Source organism: Pristis pectinata, chromosome 34 (genome assembly GCF_009764475.1).
Source record: "Pristis pectinata isolate sPriPec2 chromosome 34, sPriPec2.1.pri, whole genome shotgun sequence".
NCBI classification, from domain to species: Eukaryota; Metazoa; Chordata; class Chondrichthyes; order Rhinopristiformes; family Pristidae; genus Pristis; species Pristis pectinata.
Window position 1 is genome coordinate 2,651,271 of NC_067438.1, and position 18,737 is coordinate 2,670,007.

Genomic DNA, 18,737 nt, shown 5'->3' on the forward strand with positions numbered 1-18,737 from the left:
TGTTTTGTGAAACGGACAAGAAACTGATCTGTGTGATTTGCAGAGATGCGCGGGAACACAGAGAGCACCGCTTCCTGCCGATTGAAGAAGCTGTTGAAATCTACAAGGTAAAGGCAAACGGACATCGATCGCCTTGGAACATTTTTTAATGAATATCTAACTCTTATTGTCTGCTTCCCAAATCCATTCCCAGAACTGGGTTAAATTTTCCCTGGACTATCTCACAAACATATAACCTGCCATCGAGAAAATGGAGCTACAGCGGGTGCAGAAGGTTTCCGAAGCTCAGGTGAGTTCTCCCGCTTCCAGCTTTCTGGTCTTGGGTACCTTTGCTTCCTTTAGCGCTCGATAATGACTTCAAGAACAAGTTTGTCGTTGTCAGTTGGATACTTTCACACAGTACAAATGCTATGAGGATTGGCATGTTGCAGCAGCAGCGTAGTACATGAAAAACGGGACGAACATAAGTTATCATAAAATTGAATGAGCATTAATCATATCCTTCAGCTTTAATTTCACAGGAACAGTCACACAGTCTGACTATGTGATTAGTTCTCTGTCAACCATGCTTAATATTCCTCTCAAATTCACATTAAAATCCAGTTGCGTTCAGACGCGGTGAGTTGTCTGGTGCACTGGGTGCAAGGGGTACCGTGTCGGTGACTGGGCACTGATATTGAATTCTGGAACGTGAATAACATATCAGATTTACCCGGTTTAGATCAGCCGTTGAGAACCATGTTGCGTTATTTGCCCCGTCAGCTTTCCAATATTCCGCTGGACATCATACAGTCAGGCCATTCGATCGGTCTGACCCATGACGCAGAACCTGCTGCACCGGCCAAATCACATGGCGTTCACTCTCAGCGCTCTTCAACAATATTCTAAATCGCACAGTCCCTCGTGCTCTCAACGATCTTCACCTTATCTCTATTATTTTAATTTCCGTTATTTCTTATAATGTTCAGGAGTAAATTCAATAACTTATCTTTGAATTTTGTTCTCCTGGCAGTAGAATTATTTTCCACGTTGGTAAATTCGTAAATTGGTTTATTGTTGTCAGATGTACTAAGGTGCAGTGAAAAAATATTTTGCATGCTATCCACATATATCATCTCATTACAAGAGTGCATTGAGGTAGTACAAGGGAAAAGAATAACAAAAAACAAAATGAAGTGTTAAAGTTACAGCGAAACTCCAGTGCAGGCAGGCAATAAGATGCAAGGTCATAACGAGGTGAATTTTGAGGTCAAGAATCCATGTTATCATACAAGGGGACAGTTCGATAGCTTTATAACACCGGGATAGATGCTATTCTTGAGGCTGGTGGTACGTGCTTTCAGGCTTTTGTTTCTTCTGCCCGATCGGAGGGGGGAGAAGAGAGAAAGGCTTCCCCATTCTCCCTTTCCTATCCCCTTCCCCACCTAGGTCCCTCGCTCCATTATCCCCACCTCATCTGGTTCTACTTTTCAGCCCCTATCTGACCCCTCACTCTCACTTCTATAAATGTCTACCATCTTTCCACACTCTCAGTCCTGATGTAGGGTCTCGACCCGAAACGCCAGCAAGTTCCGTGCCTTGCCTCCACAGATGCTGCTCGACCAGGTCAGTTGCTCCTGCAGCTTGCTTTGCGTCTGTTAGGAAACATTTTTTGTTCATCCGGTGCAGTCGAACGAAATTCCGGGAAAGGTTCTGTTGGCCGCCCGACTGCGCCTGAGGCTGAGCGGCCGCTTTCCCGGTCCTGGGGCCACGCTGCTCGTGTCTCCCCCCAACCCCCGGGGACAGTGTGAATCTCTGATTCTTCCCCACCACAATCTCTGTGACTCTGGAAGTGGAAGCAGCGGGTCCGGGGTTGGAGACCTTTGAGGATCTGAAGAATGTGAGACGGACCCAGACACGGAGGAGTCTCCCTCACACCGACAAGAGGTTCATCAGCCAGTCTTGTGAGCTGGGAGGGGAGGGATTCACATCGGGGAGACTTTAATGGGAGGTGGAGGTGGTGAGAAATCGGTGCTGGGGTCTGGGAGTCGCCGCAGTGTCTGTGGAGAGGAAGGGACGTGTCACACTGGAACCAGAGATTGGAGTCCGGGGCATCGGGCAGAGAGAGAGCAGGTGTTCTGTAAACACCTCCATTCGATGCGACCTCTCTGCCGATCCTATCCCCAGGATAGCTGGAGTCTATCTCAGTTACTAGTCCGGGACAGTTTCATTTTAGAGCGCGGACACCAGCTCCCATCTCTGCGCCTTCACTGGGAACACGTTCACGGAAAAAAAAATCCTTTCTTCCGGACTCGGATTCACCTTATCTATACTCCTCGTGATTTTACATACCTCTAAAAGGCCACCCCTCTGCCTCCTGCGCTCCAGCGAAAACAGTGCCAGTCTATCCAGTGCCTCCTTATAACTCACAATGTCCAACCCCGGCAACATCCCTGTGAATGTTGCTGCAACTTTCCTCGTACAGTCACATCCTTCCTCTAGCGTGCCGACCGTAATGGACACAATACTCTTAAGTGCGGTCTCACCAGAATCTTGTACATCTTTAACACGACGTATCAACACTTGTACTCAGTGCCATGCCCGAGGAAGGCATGTGTCCCAGAACGCCGTTTTCACAACCCTGTCCACCCGCGTCGCCACTTTCAAGGAAATATGCACTTTCGCCACTAGGTGTCTCTGTTGTGCAACACTCTCCAGGGCCATGTCAATCCTGCCCTGGTTCATCTTCCCAAAAAGCAACATTTCCCATCTGTCCGAATTAAATCCCATCTGCCGTTCCCTGTCCACTTTAAAATCGTTAATGTCGTTTTTATAACGATTAGAAGAGGCTGAAAATGTTCAGTAGATCACAGAGAGTTTTTCGTCGGAGAAATAAGGTCAGCATTTCAGGAACATGACTTTTCATCAGAGAGTTAGAAATGAGAGTTTTTTGTTGCAGGTGAATGTGGGGAGAGGCGTAGAGAACCAATGCGACCGTCTGCGATTGGCTGGAGTCCAACAGACTGTGTTTGGCACAAGTGGTCGTGCAGCTGTCTCGAAGAGGAAGCTAAAAAGCGTCTGGATGAGGTGTTAAAAGGAGTGAAGCATCAATTCAGAAAGTACCCGAAGAGAGCAAAACAACACTGAATTTCAAGTTGCAAAAAACATCTGGTGCTCTGAAATAGTTTAAATCACTGTTGGATCCTGAGGCCTGCATTATGCCCAATCCTAATATGAAGCTGCTTCTCGAAGGTATGCTGAGTCTTGCAGTGAAACACAAACAAAAAACTGCTTGTGACATATTTCCTGTGTCGAAGCGGTTCAACGTATCGTCAGTTTTGTCCAAAGCCCCATCGTCGCCCGGATCCTGCACCCAGACAGCATCCTTTAGGCTGCACAGGATTTCTCGGCCCAGCTTCCTTCTGTACGGTGGTTTTGGACAATGGAGCTGCTGCTTTAGGTGGATCCATCAGAGAACTGTCAGCGTCCAAACAGGAGAATGTGGTGACATTAATGGAAACGACCGCCAGGTGTACTCCCCATCCTGGGATTTATTGGCCCTTCCTTGACCAACGCACTGTGGTTCCCCAGTGACCAGAGACACGCGAGAAAGGCACCAACCGGTGAAAATCCGAGAGAAGCCAAGGGTTTTCAATTCAGCTCCAAGGAAACCTTCGGTGCTAAACGTTAGTTCGGCCGCAGTATCTCCATCTATCCCGCACAATGACGCAATGGCCTCCCGCCAATCGGCTAAACCGGCCTTTGTGGATCGAGCCGCTGTCGCAGAAGTTGCCTGGTGGTCAGTGTCAGGCTGGGTGGTAAGTGAGGAATCCAGCCCAGTGTGTGCCTGTTCTCAGCTGTTGCAGGGCTGGCAGAGGCAAACCATTTCCACTTCTGGGCCCTGTCCAGAACAAGGGAGAGCAGAAGTTTACATAGAACCGGTAGGTACAGACGTGAAATCAAGAAGCCGCTTCACACAAAGGGCAGCGGAAATCAGGTCTGCCATTGCCTAAAAAGCTAAATGAGGTTCACCCTGTGATGGATAATTTCCAGTCCTGCTTTCCTGCAGCCACATCTCAGTTGCATCCGTAACCTCCCAGCACAATACTGTCTCCAGAATCTCTGCTTTCTTACAGCATTTGTTTAACCGGTAATAAAATACGTGCTGTATTATATTAGATCTCGTGAAATAATTGCTGTAAATCTTATTCCCACGGTACTTATTTTCACAATCCCTCCCCAGGGTTAAGCAACATCTGCCGCCACAGATGTTGCTTAACCCCTTGAGTTCCTCCAGAAATTTGTTTCACATTCCAGCTCCGCTTCTCTGCTTCTTCACATTGTCGGACGTTCTTTCCGCTTCTTTTCATGATTGTTTAACCAAACGCTGCTGCATGCAAAATTAATTAGAACCTACCAGGGATTCTCCAGCTTGCACATTTGCAGCAACATAACATTCTTTCGGGCAGCTTTCATTACAGCACGTTTAGTGGATATTCGCGGTACTACAGCGCTTCAACCGTCCCCATCTCCAGAACACCACCCACCCCCCGCCCCACCCCACGCACACTGGGTGATATTGAGTCAGGAAGTGCCCGGTGCTAAAATGGCTGCGAAAGAGCAAGTTGCGAGTTTAAACGAGGAAGTAACTTGTCAGATCTGCCGGGATTTCTTCACCGATCCGGTTATACTTGAATGTGGGCACAACTTCTGTCGCCGCTGCATCACACGGCGTTGGGAAAGAGAGGTGAAAAACTCCTGCCCGGAATGTAATGCGGAGTTTGCAGGCCGCGCCCTCAAGGTAAATCCGGCATTAGGAAGTCTGGCTCTAAAAACTCAGGGATTAAACCTGATGCTGAAAGAGAAAGAAAGGAAGCTTCAATGCGAGGAACATCAGGAAGAACTGAAGATGTTTTGTGAAACTGACAAGAAACTGATCTGTGTGATTTGTGCAACTTCGCGGGAGCACAAGTCTCACAACTTCATGCCGATTAAAGAAGCTGTTGAAATCTACAAGGTAAAGGCAGCGCTCGCTGATCACCAGATTATTTACTTTTTTTTATCCATGTATAAATCTTTTAATCTCTGCTTCTCAAAATCCTCCCAGAATCATGTAAAATCTTCATTGGAATCTCTCGCAAAAAAGAAATCAGAGGTCCATGAAATGGCTGAACAACAGAAGCAGAAGATTTCTGGAGTTCGGGTGAGTTTCCCGGATTCAGATTTTCTAGCCGTGTGCAGTTCTGTTTCTTTCAGCAGTCGGTGTTCACAACTTTCACCTTCCATTTCACAGGAACAGTCACAGAGTCTGCAGGCTCACGTTAAATCGCTGTTTGATGACTTGCGCCAAATTCTCGCCGAGAGAGAGGAGCGCTTACTGAGAGAGCTCAGGGCGGAAGAGGAGAAAACTCTAAATCCAATGGAGAAAAATCTCCGAGATATTCAAGAGAATTTATCATCTATTCAGCAGAAACTCTCGAAGTTACAGGAGCAGATTGATCAACAAGATAGTGCGACATTTCTGAAGGTGAGCGGTTAGCTTTCAGCTTGATTCAGTGAAAATGCACTATCACAAAATGGCGGATAGCAGTTTTGAAATAAATATATAAATCAGTGAACAGGAACTCATGTTAGAAGGTAAATAACACATCAGATTTATCCGGATTACGTCAGCCTTTGACAGCAGTTTTGTGCTACATCCCCTGTCTGCTCTTCAGACATGATCAGTACTCCGCTCGACCCGTGTGATCCCCTCTACCAGGTTCGCCAGACGACCCTGATTATACACCCATTAACCATATTCTGAATTCCATGGTCCCTCTTGTTCTCATCCATCTCCTACTTAAATGTTTCTCTATTGATTTACTTTATGTTTTTTTCTATAATCTGGTCAGGTGCAAATTCCACAATTAAATTTTTTGTTGTAGTCTCCAGGAAGTCGAAATATTCCACATATTCAGCCTTTCGAATCTATTCATAATTTTAATATTTTAATGTTTTTATATTTTCCCTGTGACTATTGTTGTCGTTTTATCCAGATGAAAGTGTCTTGTTTGTTCAGTCTTCCCGTTCTCTCTGCGGTTGTAGAAACTCACAAACAGAACAACTGTCAGAAATATCCCTTGCACATTCTCCTTTTGTTCTATATTATTAGTACAATATTCAATTTCCATTTGTGTGAAAGCAACAAGGGGTTTGGGGAATTTGCAACTCTTTGTGACAACTGAGATGAAATGGAGACATAAAACTCCGCAGATGCTGTACCATGGGGCAACGAAACAAACTGTTGGTGGAACTCAGTGAGTTAAGACCAACGATGGAGGCAGAGAAGTGGTCTACGTTTCGGGTTGAGACCGTGATCAGCTCCTGAAGAAGGTATCGACCTAAAGCGTAGACCAGCTCCCTGCCGCCACAGATGTTGCTTAACCCCTTGAGTTCCTCCAGAAATTTGTTCTTTTGAACTTAGATGAAATGCCTGAGGTTGGGATGCGGACGGTCATTCGACGATTCTTTTTAACAACAAAACATTTTATTTATTTCAGGAGGAGTCTTGTCAGAAGAGAAGGTAGGGCATGCTATGTAATGAATATCTGCAACATGTTATAAAATATCTCCGAAAAAATTTAGTTATGTTCAGTTTTTCACCAACAACCAACTTTTTGAATACTGGCAGTTTCAGTACGGAAGAACATGTATTTTCAATTTTGGATGGTGCCCTGCCGGTTAAAACATTCAGCCACGCAACTTTGTTGAAAGCAGTATTGAGTGAAGAGTTTAATTTCATCAAACAAGGTAAACTGCCTCGGTTTTTATCTAACTTAAATGCTTTTGAGAATTAATTGGATGAAAAGAATGATTTCCATAAAGCACTTAACGGGAATGGGTGTTTTATTCTATCTGCAAACCCGCCTGCTGGAAAACTGTCAGCTCATATTCCACTTACGTAGACTACGAGCCTATGGTATCAACATTGAATTTTCCAGTTGAGGTACCATACAACCCCATTTTTCTGTTCCCAATCCTACGCGTCTTACCCGTGTTCCCAGTCCTACCCATTTGTTCGCCTTAACCTTTGCAGCCCTGCTCCCCAAACCGAAATTAATCATCTTCCACCATCTGGTTGAATCTGGCCACTGTCCCTTCATGATCTGGTTCCATTTACCTTCAAGTCTCTGCCTCTAACTTACCCCTGCCCAACCTGTCTCCCACCGTCCTTCATCCCCAACTCACCTGGTTCCACCTATCATCTACCACGCCCTGTCTCACACCCAGTTCTCCACTCTGTACTAGATATCTTCCCTGTACATTTTACACAAACATCTGCTGACATTTCTTATAATCCATTTTATTCTTTGAGGAACCCGTGGACATTCCGGATGCCCCCATTAACACTACCATATGTACAGCCATATTACAATGTACACACACATCCACATATACAGACACACACAACCCTACTGACAGTTATCCACTCACGGAATGACACTCACACAAATATATACATATATAGGCACAGTATTGCACAAACATATGGACAAAATAGACACACCAGAACAGAAGCACAGGCATACAGAGAGAGGGAAACCCACTGACTCAGCCACAGACAAGCATTGCCTGTTTGGAATTAAATCTGCCATTTGCACCCAGTCTGCTTGACATGTGGCACCCTTCCCTTTTGAACTTATTACACCATCAGTGCAAGAGACATTCGGGATGGACAATGAATTTTGGCGTTGTTGGTTACACCCACATCCTATGAATGATCACATACAGCCGCATAGATACAGCTCGCGTATGCACCGAATCATACAGAATCCCATCCCAATCGTAAGAACTGGGAGCAGGCCATTTTCGCTTCGAGTCTGTACCATCATTTCTCAAACCACGGATGACCTTCTGCCTCAATTGCACTTTCCTGCACGATCCCCTTATCCCTTGATTCCTTCAATATTCAAACACTGCTCGATATCTGTTTTGGATGAAGTCACTGATTGAACATAGAACATAGAACAGTACAGCACAGGAGCAAGCCCTTCGGCCCACGATGTTGTGCCGAACTAATTAAACTAGTAATTAAATGCCGAACTAAACCAATTCCTTCTGCCTGCAAATGGTCCATATTACACCATTTTCTGCACATTCATGGGTCTATCCTCTCTCGTATCTGCCTCCACCACCATTCCTGGCAGCGCATTACAGGCACCCACTATTCTGTTAAAAAAAATCTTGCCCTGCACATCTCATTTGAACTTATCCCCTCTCAGCTTAGCTGCATGCCCTCTAGTATTAGACATTTCAAAGCTGGGAAAAAATATACCCACTGTCTACTCGATCTATGAATCTCATAACCTTATAAACTTCAATCAGGTCTTCCCTCAGACTACTCCGCATTAGAGAAAACAAGACAAGTTTGTCCAACTTCTCCCTATAGAACATGCACATTAATCTAGGCAAATTCTGTAAACCTCTTCTGCACCCTTTCCAAAGCCTCCACATCCTTCCTATAATGGGACACCTAAAATTGAATGAAATACTCCAGATGCAGCCTAACTGGAGTTTTATAAACCTGCAATATAGCTTTTGGACTTAATGTCTCGGCTAATAAAGGCAACAATGCCGTACACCTTCTTTACCACCCTGTCAACCTGTGCAGACACATTCAGAGAGCTATGGACTTGGACCTCAATATCCCTCTGTACATCAACACTGTTGAAGGTCTTACCATTAACAGTGCTCTGTCCCCTTACATTTCATCTCCCAAAGCGCATCACCTCATATTTCGACAGATTGACCTCCAGCTGCCTTTCTCTGCACACACCGGCAACTGATCTATATATATATTTTGACAATCTTCTTTGCCATCCACAACACGACCAATCTTCGTCTCGTCTGCGAACTTACTAACCCGCCCATCTACATTTTCATGCAAGTCAATGTGTGTTTGTTTGTGAGTGTGTTACATCACAGGCAGCAGATGTCCCAGTATGGATCCCTGCGGAACACCACTAGTCATGTATCTCTAGCCAGAGTAAGTCCCATCGGCCACTATCTTCTGTCCTCAATGGGAAAGCCAATTCTGAATCAAAACTGCCAAGTCACCGTGGATGCCATGCATCTTAATCTTCTGGTTGAGCCTCCTGAGAGGGACCTTGTCAAGCGCCTTACTAAAATCCAAGCAGACCATATCCACAGCTCTACATTCATGAATCAGCCTCGTCATCTCGTCGAAAAATTCAATCAACTTATTAAGGCACAGCTTGCCCTGCACAAAGCCATGCTGACTGTCCCTAATTAGGCCATGATTTTCCAAATGCTCATAAATCATATCCTTAAGAATCCTCTCTCAAAGGTTTCTTACCACTGACGTGAGATTCGCCAGTGTATAGTTTCCTGGATTATCCCTATTTCTCTTCTTGAACAACGGAACAACATTAGCCACTTGCCAGTCCTCCGGGACCTCGCCTGTGGCTAGAGAGGATATGAAGATCTTAGTCAAGGCCCCAGTAGTCTCATCTCATGCCTCTCTCGATAACCTGGGGTATATCCCATCAGGCCTGGGGACTTCTCCATCTGAATTAACTTTAAGAGACCGAACACTATTTCCTTCTTTATCTCAAAATTCCCTATCGTATGAGGACGCTCAACGCTGATCTCACTGCCCATCACATAATTTTCCTTCCTAAATACTAACGCAAAGTACTCACTTAGTACCTCGTTCACATACCCCGCCTCCAAGCACGTTTCCTCCTTTATCTTTGAGTGATACTACCTTCTCACTACTTATCCTCTTGATCTTGATATATGTATAGTGCCCGAGGATTCACTTTAATCCTACTTGCCAAGAACCTTTCATGCCCCCCTCCCCGCCTCTCCTAATTCCCTTCCTGAGTTCATTTCTAGTGTCCTTATAATCCTCGCTGTTTGATCTTAGCTTCCTAAACCTTACAAACGCTTTTGTTTTCTTCTTGACTAAATTCATTGACTGGTCCTTCCTTCTTACCGGAGCACACCTGTCCTCTAAGCTGTGCAGCTGGTCTTTAAACACATTCCACGTGTGAGAGGTGGACTTCCCCAAGAACAGCTGTTTTCAATTAACTCTCCCTGGTTCCTGCTGGATACTGTTTAATTTGCCCTGCTCCTGCAATGTCCATACTTATCCTTATCGTTAGCTGTATTAACAGTTAAGCAGTTTTGGTCACTGTTCCCTACCTGTACTCCCACTGAGAGGTCAGTCAACTGGCCAGGAATCATGCACGACCTGCCTGCTCGCTCTACCTTTCCTGGTGGTCACCCAACTATCTGCCGCCAGCACCTTAGGTGTGTCCACCTTGCTGATCCCGGGCGATCCTAAGTATGCTCCATTCCACCTCCAGTCCTTCACGCCGTCAGTCAGGAGCTGCAGCTGGGAGTACTTCCGAAAGATAAAATCATCAGGGATACTGGCAGTCTCCCTGATCTCCCACATCATGCAGGAGGAACACGCCATTGCCCAAACTGCCATCCCACCTACTCTAATAGAGAGAATATTTCTAAGGAAAACATTACCTGCACTTACCCGCTCAGCCTCCTCGCATAGATACTACCTGAACAAAAGCCCAAGCACTTGTACTCAGCCAATGGAATTTACAGCTCAAACGAGAATCGATAACCCTCCGGAATAGAGAACGCCTAAGATTCAACATCCTGTGAGTGAAGTAATTTTTCCTCAGTGCACTCCTCAGTATCCTCTAAGAGACCGTGACTCCTGGTTCTAGACTCCTGAACCGGGGTATCATTATCATGCATCACGCCAAACCTTTCAGGGATATTACAGTTCAATATGGTTCACCCAGATATAAACAGACTACGGAGTGAGAATTCGCAATAGATAACCTGTAAGGTGTTTGGTTGGTATTTCACCCCGAGGTGCTTCAGCACCAAATTATCGCCAGTGAACTGGGAGTAGTAAGCAGTTGTACGTTAAGAAGCCATTTCACCTTGCTGGGGCGGCTGTTTGGAGTGGTTAGTCATTTACTGTACCTTCCCCATTAAAACCCTCGTGTTCCTTCAGTTGTCGGGTCTTTTCCCCATCACTCTCAGATCCCCATTGAGTCTCCACCTGGTCTCGAACGAATCGCTCTGAAATTCCAGCATAGTGTCTCTGGGATCCTCAAGAGATTATATCAGTACACCCAACATAAGACTTCGAAATTATGCGGGCATAAATTCATAACAGGAGTTGAATCTGCTCCTATTTGTAGTTATCCTGCACAATTGCTTGTATTACCTGAAAAATCCAGAACTGAACAGTGCAGACCCAGTTTCACCTTGCACATGTGAACTTTTTTTTAAAAAAAACAGAAATCTGAAATAAGACCAGATGGTATAGGAGCAGAATTCGGACATTAGGCGCACTGAGGCTGCTCCGCTGTACAATCGTGACTGATTTTGTCAACCCCATTGTCCTGCCTTCTCGCCGTAACCCCTAACACCCTTACCAATCAAGAACCTATAAATCGCCTCCTTAAATACACCCAATCACTTGGCCTCCACAGCCCCCAGTGGCAAGGAATTCCACAGATTCGCTACTCTATGGCTGAAGAAATTCCTCCTCTTCTCAGTTTTTAAAGCCAAGTCCCATTATTCTCAAACTGTGCCCTCGGATCTTCGACTCTCCAACTAATGGAAACATTCTCCCCGCGTCCACTCCATCTAAGCCTTTCAGTATCCGATAGGTTTCATTGAGATTCCCCCCTCCTCCATCCTCTGAGTATAGGCCCCAGAGATATCAAACGCCCCTCATACGGTATGACTTTCATTACTGGGATCATTCTTGTGAACCTGCTCTAGACCGTCTCCAGGTCCAGCACATTCTTCCTTAGATACGGGGCCCAAAATTGCTCACAATATTCCTAATGCCATCTGACAAACGCCTTCTAAAGTCTCAGCAGTGCATCCTTGCGTTCATATCCGAGTCCTCTCGAAATGAATGTTAACATTGTATTAGTCTCCTTTACTAACGACTCAACCAGCAAAATAATGTTGAAGGACTCATGAACTAGGGCTCGCAAGCTCCTTTGCACCTCTGATTTCTGAATTTTCTCCCCATTTGGAAAATAGTCTGTACCTTCATTCTTCCTACCTGAAATGAAGCAGGAAATGTTGGAATGTGTCCGCAAATCAGGAAGTACCAGCGCTTGCACACATTTCTTTATTCTTCCTACCAATGTGCATAACCCACAGTGCCCTACGCTGTATTCCATCCGTCACTTCTATGGCCACTCTCCCAATCTGTCCGAGTCACTCTGCAGACTTCCTGCCTCCACGGCACACGAAATGAAACAGGAAATAATGGAATTTCCTCTCACATCAGGAAGCACATGTGCTTGCACGCATTTCCTTCCCCCGATTTATAAGCAACCTTTACATCCTAATTATGGAGAAAAATGGCATTTGTAGTTTTATTTCAGCGCTAATCCCAGCTGCTGCAAAATATGATTTTTACATGGTGAGCTGGAAATGTCAGATCCCTGAACATAACCAACACAAGAACACAATACACCTAGAATCTGTTTTAAAGTACTATTCCAAAAAATAACAAGACAGGTTCGCTGGTGGTATACTGGGACAGAAATTACGTTCAAAGTTTAGTCCATGTTGGTTTAGTGTCGGTTAAGTTAAATCCATCCGTTATGACAGATTCTCGTAAGACAGGTTCTCTTGACCTGACTGGTGATGTGCTGTTGCAATAGTAATGCTGCTCGACAGTAGGACACCACAGGTTTGGAGATATGGTGTTTACTTGGCGCACGATTATGACTGAACGGCTGTGGTTTCATGACTAAATTCCTCTGTCAGAATCCCGCAGATATGTACCGTTACTCTAGCGCCGCTGATCGCTGGGTGGCATGGGATAAAGGAAGCTGGTCGGTCTGCAGTGCTGCTCGCCCCTGGGCTGGGATGTAGACAGACGGGCGCCGCCTCTCACCTGTTACCGCACATCATGTAACTTGGTGCTAAGATTTACGTAGATGGCCTAATTCTGGCACATGATTCACTAGGTCGCAGAGCAACTATCTCGCTGCGATCTTTTCAAGTCCTCGTTCGAGCCAAACATTAGCAGCGGCACAGTTTCATACAGTCATACAGCATGGAAACAGGCCCTTTGGCCCAAATCGTCCATGTCGACTGTTTCCCAGCCAGATAGTCCCATCTGCCCGCGTTTCGCCCATAGCCCTCTAAACTTCTCCTATCCATTTACCTATGTGGATTGCTGTTAAATGTGCTAACGTGCCCGCCTCAACCGCTATTTCTGTCAGCTCATTCCTAAGGCTCACCACCCTTTGTGTGAAGAAGCTGCCCATGATGTCCATTTTAAATCTCTCGCCTCTGATATTAAACCTGCGCCCTCTTGTTTTTAGCACACCCCTCCCTGAGAAAAAAAGACTGTGCATTCACCCTGTCTGTGCCCCTCATGATCTTATCCACGTCTATCAGGTCACCCCTCAGTCTCCTACATTCCAGGGAATAAAGTCCTAGTCTACGCAACCTCTCCTTGCAACTCAGGCCCCCAAATCCAGGCAACATCTGGGTAAATCTTTTCTGCACTCTTTCTAGTTTAATAACATCTTTCCCACAACAGGATGACCAAAACTATACACAATCCTCCAATTGTGGCATCACAAAGTCTAAAATAACTGCAACATAACTTCCCTACTCAATGCCCCGACTGATGTAGATCAGCGCCCAAACACCTTCTTCACCACCTTATCCACAGTAACGCCGCTTTCAACCAACTATGCGCTTGCACTTCTAGGTCCCCATGTTATGTGACACTCTACAGGGCCCTTCCATTCACTGTATAAGTCCTATCCTGGTTTGGTCTCCCAAAATACAAGACCTCTCAATTATCTGGATTGAAAGCCATTTGCCAATCCTCAGCTCACATACCCAGCTGGTCAATATCCCCTGACAATTTTTCATCACTTACTACACTGTCTACTTCAATGCAGCTCCGCAATTCTGAGTTCGATCCTGACATTCGGTGCTGTCTGCGGGGAGTTTGCACAATCTGAGAGAAATTGATGGATATGTGGGGAAATAATAATGCGATTTGCGAAAATTGGGGGTAAATGGATGTTCAATGGTTGGCACGGACTCGGTGGGCCGAAGGTCCTGTATCCCTGACATTATTGATGCTGATTTTATTACACACGCACTCGGTACTCACTCCAGACGCTCCCCGTTTTCAGATACCCTGCTGTCCCTAAACGTATCTCCCTCCCACGTTCTCTCTCCAGCGTAATCATTCAAACCCTCCTTCTTCCCTACTCCAGTTCTCCCTCTAAATGTTCACTCCCCTTTCCTCACCACGGCTTCTTCTCTCTCTGTCACCGAGACCCATTCCTTCAGTGCGTCGGCAGATCTCGCTCTCTTCACCTCCTTCCCTGCCCTCGCTTATCACAACTCTGCTTCTCTCTGCAGTGAATACAAATGTCTGAAGAAGTTTGCTTTCCTCAAATACATTTGTCTAAAATTTAGGTAAAGTTTCAGTTGATCACCGGATTGTACCTGAGGCGGACTTTCTTCTTCCCGGTGCCAGGCCTGCGCTGCCCGAGTCTCCCCCCTGATCCCTGGGGACTCTCTAATTCTCTGCTTCCCCCTCCCCCCCAGTCTCCGTCACCCTAGATGTGGAAACAGCAGCTTCGCGGCTCGAAGTGTCTGAGGATCGGAAGAATGTGAGATGGACCCGGACCTCAAAGGATCTCCCTGACACCGGGAAGAGATTTGAAGACCAGCCTTGTGCGCTGGGATCGGAGGGATTCACATCGGGGAGACATTACTGGGAGGTGGAGGTGGCAGGGAGTCGGCGCTGGAGTCTGGGAGTCGCCGCAGAGTCTGTGGCGAGGAAAGGATTGGTCAGACTCAGACCAGCGACTGGAGTCTGGAGCATCGCGCGGAACAATGACAAGTTTTTTGCAAACAGTTCCCTTTCATCCCCTCTCCCTGCCGGTACCATTCCAGAAAGGGTGCGAGTTTATCTCAGTTACGAGTCCGGGACGGTCTCATTTTACAGCGTGGACACCAAGTCCCATCTTTACACCTTTCCGGTGACCAAATTCACGGGGAAACTTTACCCATTCTTCCGGGCTGTGGATGGAAACTGGCTGAGAATCTCTTCCGGTTCTTTTCCGCTTCTGTAAGAGGGTTGGGTCCCGGGACCGGCGTCAGTAGTGGGGCTCGGGGTCTGTGCAGTAGAAACCACATTTTGTAACAGGTTGGCGCTGAACGGGTCCCATTCGATTCCCAAATTCCGCATTGTAAAACCGGAAATGATCTTGGAAATATAACTAGTCGGAAGGCTGAAATAAAAAGTAGTGGAAAATAAGCGGTTTGACTGATGTTTGGCGTTGTTTACATCCAGAAGATAGGGAATATTCATTTTTCTCTCATGTTCAAAATATATATTCCAGGATTGACTATTTTTTTATTGATACTCAAATGATTCCATCAGTTCGAATCTATAAATAAAAGAGATTGCTCTTCCAGATCATGCTTCTGTGTTTTTATCTTCAAACCTGCCCGGACTCCCTCAGGCAAATAGATTTTGGCGTTTTAATTTAACTTTGTTATCTGATAAAGACTTTTTAAAAATTTTTGGAGAAACAAATTATTCTTTTCTTTAAAGAGAATACGTCGGGAGAGACTTCCAGTCTTATTATATGGGATGCTTTTAAAGCTTTTATTAGAGGACAAATTATCTCTTATACGGCAAGCGTTAAGAAAAAAGCTAACAGAGAGAGAATTAATTTGGCTAATCAATTGAAAATATTAGACAAAAATGTCTTGAATCCAGATCCTGCTTTATACAAAAGGCGAGTTGAAATTAAAACTAAATATGATCTCCTTTTAACATATCCAATTGAGAGTCAACTTTTAAAAGATAAAAGTCAATTTTATATTCATGGAGACAAAACTGGTAAATTACTGGCTAACCAATTAAAAAACTCTATTGCATGTTGAGGTTAAAATTTTATCTAAAGTTTTGGCTGTAAATTGGAAAATATTTTACCATTAATTATATCCGATGTTCAGACAGGTTTTATTAAAAATCGCTATTCCTGTTTTAATATTCGTCGTTTACTGAATATTATTTACTCTCCTTCTAAGGAAATATCGGAATGTGTGATATCTCTAGATGCCGAGAAGGCCTTTGATCGGGTTGAATGGAGTTATTTATTTAAAACTTTAGAGAAATTTAACTTTGGGCCCAATTTCATTCAATGGATTAAATTATTATATTTATCCCACTCTGCTCGTGTTCTTAAGAACTTTCAAAATTCTAAAGCTTTTAAACTTCAACGTGGAACCAGACAGGGATGCCCTTTGAGCCCTTTGCTATTCGATCTGGCTTTAGAACTCTTAGCTATTACTTTTCGAGAATCTAGAAATATCGCTGGTAATTTTAGAAGAGGTATTACACACAAAGTTTTGACTTATGCTGACGATTTACTGCTTTTTATCTCTAATGTTCACGTTACCTCCTATGCTTTCTCAACTTTCCTGTTCTAGCCAGTTTTCAGTATATAAACTGAATTTATACAAGAGTGAACTTTTCTCTTTGAATAATCTGATGTCATTTGAAACTAACCTTCCGTTTAAAATTGTAAGAAATCATTTTACATATTTGGGTGTAACAATTACTAAAAATTATAAACACTTATTTAAAGAAAACGTTCTTACTTTATTGAATTATGTGAAAAGGGTCTTATCGAATTAGTCACCCCTCTCTATATCGTTGATTGGCTGAATTAATTGTATTAAAATGAATATTTTGCCTAAATTTATATACTTATTTCAGGCCCTACCTGTTTTTATTCCTAAGTCATTTTTTGATTCTCTTGATTCAATTATATCTTCTTACATATGGAAAAACAAGCATCCTAGATTAAATAAAGTTCACTTTCAGAAAGCTAAAAAGAATGGAGGTTTTGCCTTACCCAACTTTAGGTTTTATTACTGGGCAGTCAATATATGAAATCTTACGTTTTGATTACAATACATTAATCATGAGGCTTGTCCAGTATGGGTTTCTTTGGAAGCTAATTCTATATTTTAAAAAAAAATCGATTGTTTCTTTGCTTGGCTCTTCACCTCCTTTATCATTAAACGAACTAACTGATAATCTGGTAGTTAAACATGTTTTGAGGATTTGGCTACAATTTAGAAAATATTATGGTTTATCGAGATTTTCTTTGTCTAGTCCCATTTTTGCTAATTGCTTTTTTAAACCTTTTATGACTGATGCAGTTTTTAAAGAGTGGGATAGATTGGGTATTACTTGTTTTCAAGATCTGTTTGTTGGAGAAAATCTCTCTTCATTTGAACATTTGTGAACTAAATATAGCTTACCAAAAACTCACTTTTTTTGATATTTACAAACTACAGACTTTCTCCGATCTCAATTACATACATTCCCTATGAGTCCTGATATGAACTTATTAGATGCAATTTTTAATTTGAAGCCTTTTTATGGTGGCTCATTATCTAATATTTATGGTAGGTCATTAGGAATGAGTAAGGTTGCCTTAGACAAAATTAAAAATGCTTGGGAACAAGATTTTTAGATTTCAATTTCTGAGGAAACCTGGAAAGAAATTTTTTAATTGGTCAATACGTCATCATTATGCGCCCGTCACTCTCTCCTTCAGTTTAAAGTGGTCCATAGAACTCTCTTGTCCAAAGATAAACTATCTCACTTTTATTCGGATAAATCTCCTTACTGTGATAAATGCAATAATGGAGAGGCTTCTTTAATCCACATGTTTTGGACATGTTCGAGTCTTAAAAAATACCGGATCGAGGTATTTCAAGCTTTTTCTGTGCTTTTTAAAATAAATTATAAACCTAATCCTTTGACTGCATTAGTTGGGATTATTAGAGGAAAAGATATAACTTTGGAGATTTCTGATTTACACGTACTAGCTTTTATTTCTCTTATAGCCAGGAGGGCTGTGTTGTTTATATGGAAGGAAGTTACTCTGCCTACTCATGTTGAATGGTTACGATATGTTATGTCATACCTAAATTTAGAGAAGATCCGCTGTTCAATTTCTGAATCTAACTCAGACTTTCAAACATTGTGGGGACCTTCTCTGAACTATTTTCAAAACCTTTGATATGGTGGTTAAAGGACAGATATTGGCTGAGATTATTATGTGTTAAGGGTTATTTCTTTGTCCTTTTTTTTACAAAACAGCTTCAGTCTTGGTACTGGGTTTAGATTTTTATAGTAAAATTATTCAAATATAATTGTTATTATCATTTTTGTTTATCAATATGGGGTATTGTGATTTCAAGTACAACTTAACACAATGTATTTGGTAGTATTTTATCTTTTTTTCTGATCCATGCACTCCGTATTTTCTATGTTGAATCAATGAAAACATCGTAAAAGAAGGAAATGTTTCACCTCTCTTGTCAACCATGGCTCCTTTACCCTACCATTCTTTCCCCGTCTCAGTGGGAAAAACCTATCCAGAACCCCAGACAAAAGTTCCCTAAATTGCCTTCCAAATGTAAGAATTGGGAGCAGACCATTTCGCCTTCAGGTCTGTACCACCATTTATCAAATCAAAGATGACTTTCTGCCTCAATTGCACTTTCTTGCACTACCCCATATCGCTTGATTCCTTCAATATTCAGAAACTGCTTGATATCTGTTTTCGATGAACTTACTGATTGAACATACAACATAGAACAGTACCTCACAGGAACAA

At 43.6% G+C, this 18,737-nt stretch overlaps 1 protein-coding gene across 1 annotated transcript; it reads left to right on the forward strand.

The window, feature by feature from the left end:
• The first annotated feature begins 4,538 nt into the window (after window positions 1–4,538).
• On the forward strand, window positions 4,539–15,506 carry LOC127586066 (zinc-binding protein A33-like). The gene is made up of 6 exons (XM_052043864.1): window positions 4,539–4,996; window positions 5,087–5,182; window positions 5,273–5,506; window positions 6,522–6,544; window positions 6,653–6,771; window positions 14,632–15,506. The coding sequence occupies exons 1-6, from the start codon at window positions 4,586–4,588 to the stop codon at window positions 15,159–15,161; spliced, it is 1,413 nt and encodes a 470-aa protein (XP_051899824.1). The 5' UTR covers window positions 4,539–4,585; the 3' UTR covers window positions 15,162–15,506.
• The last annotated feature ends 3,231 nt before the right edge of the window (window positions 15,507–18,737 follow it).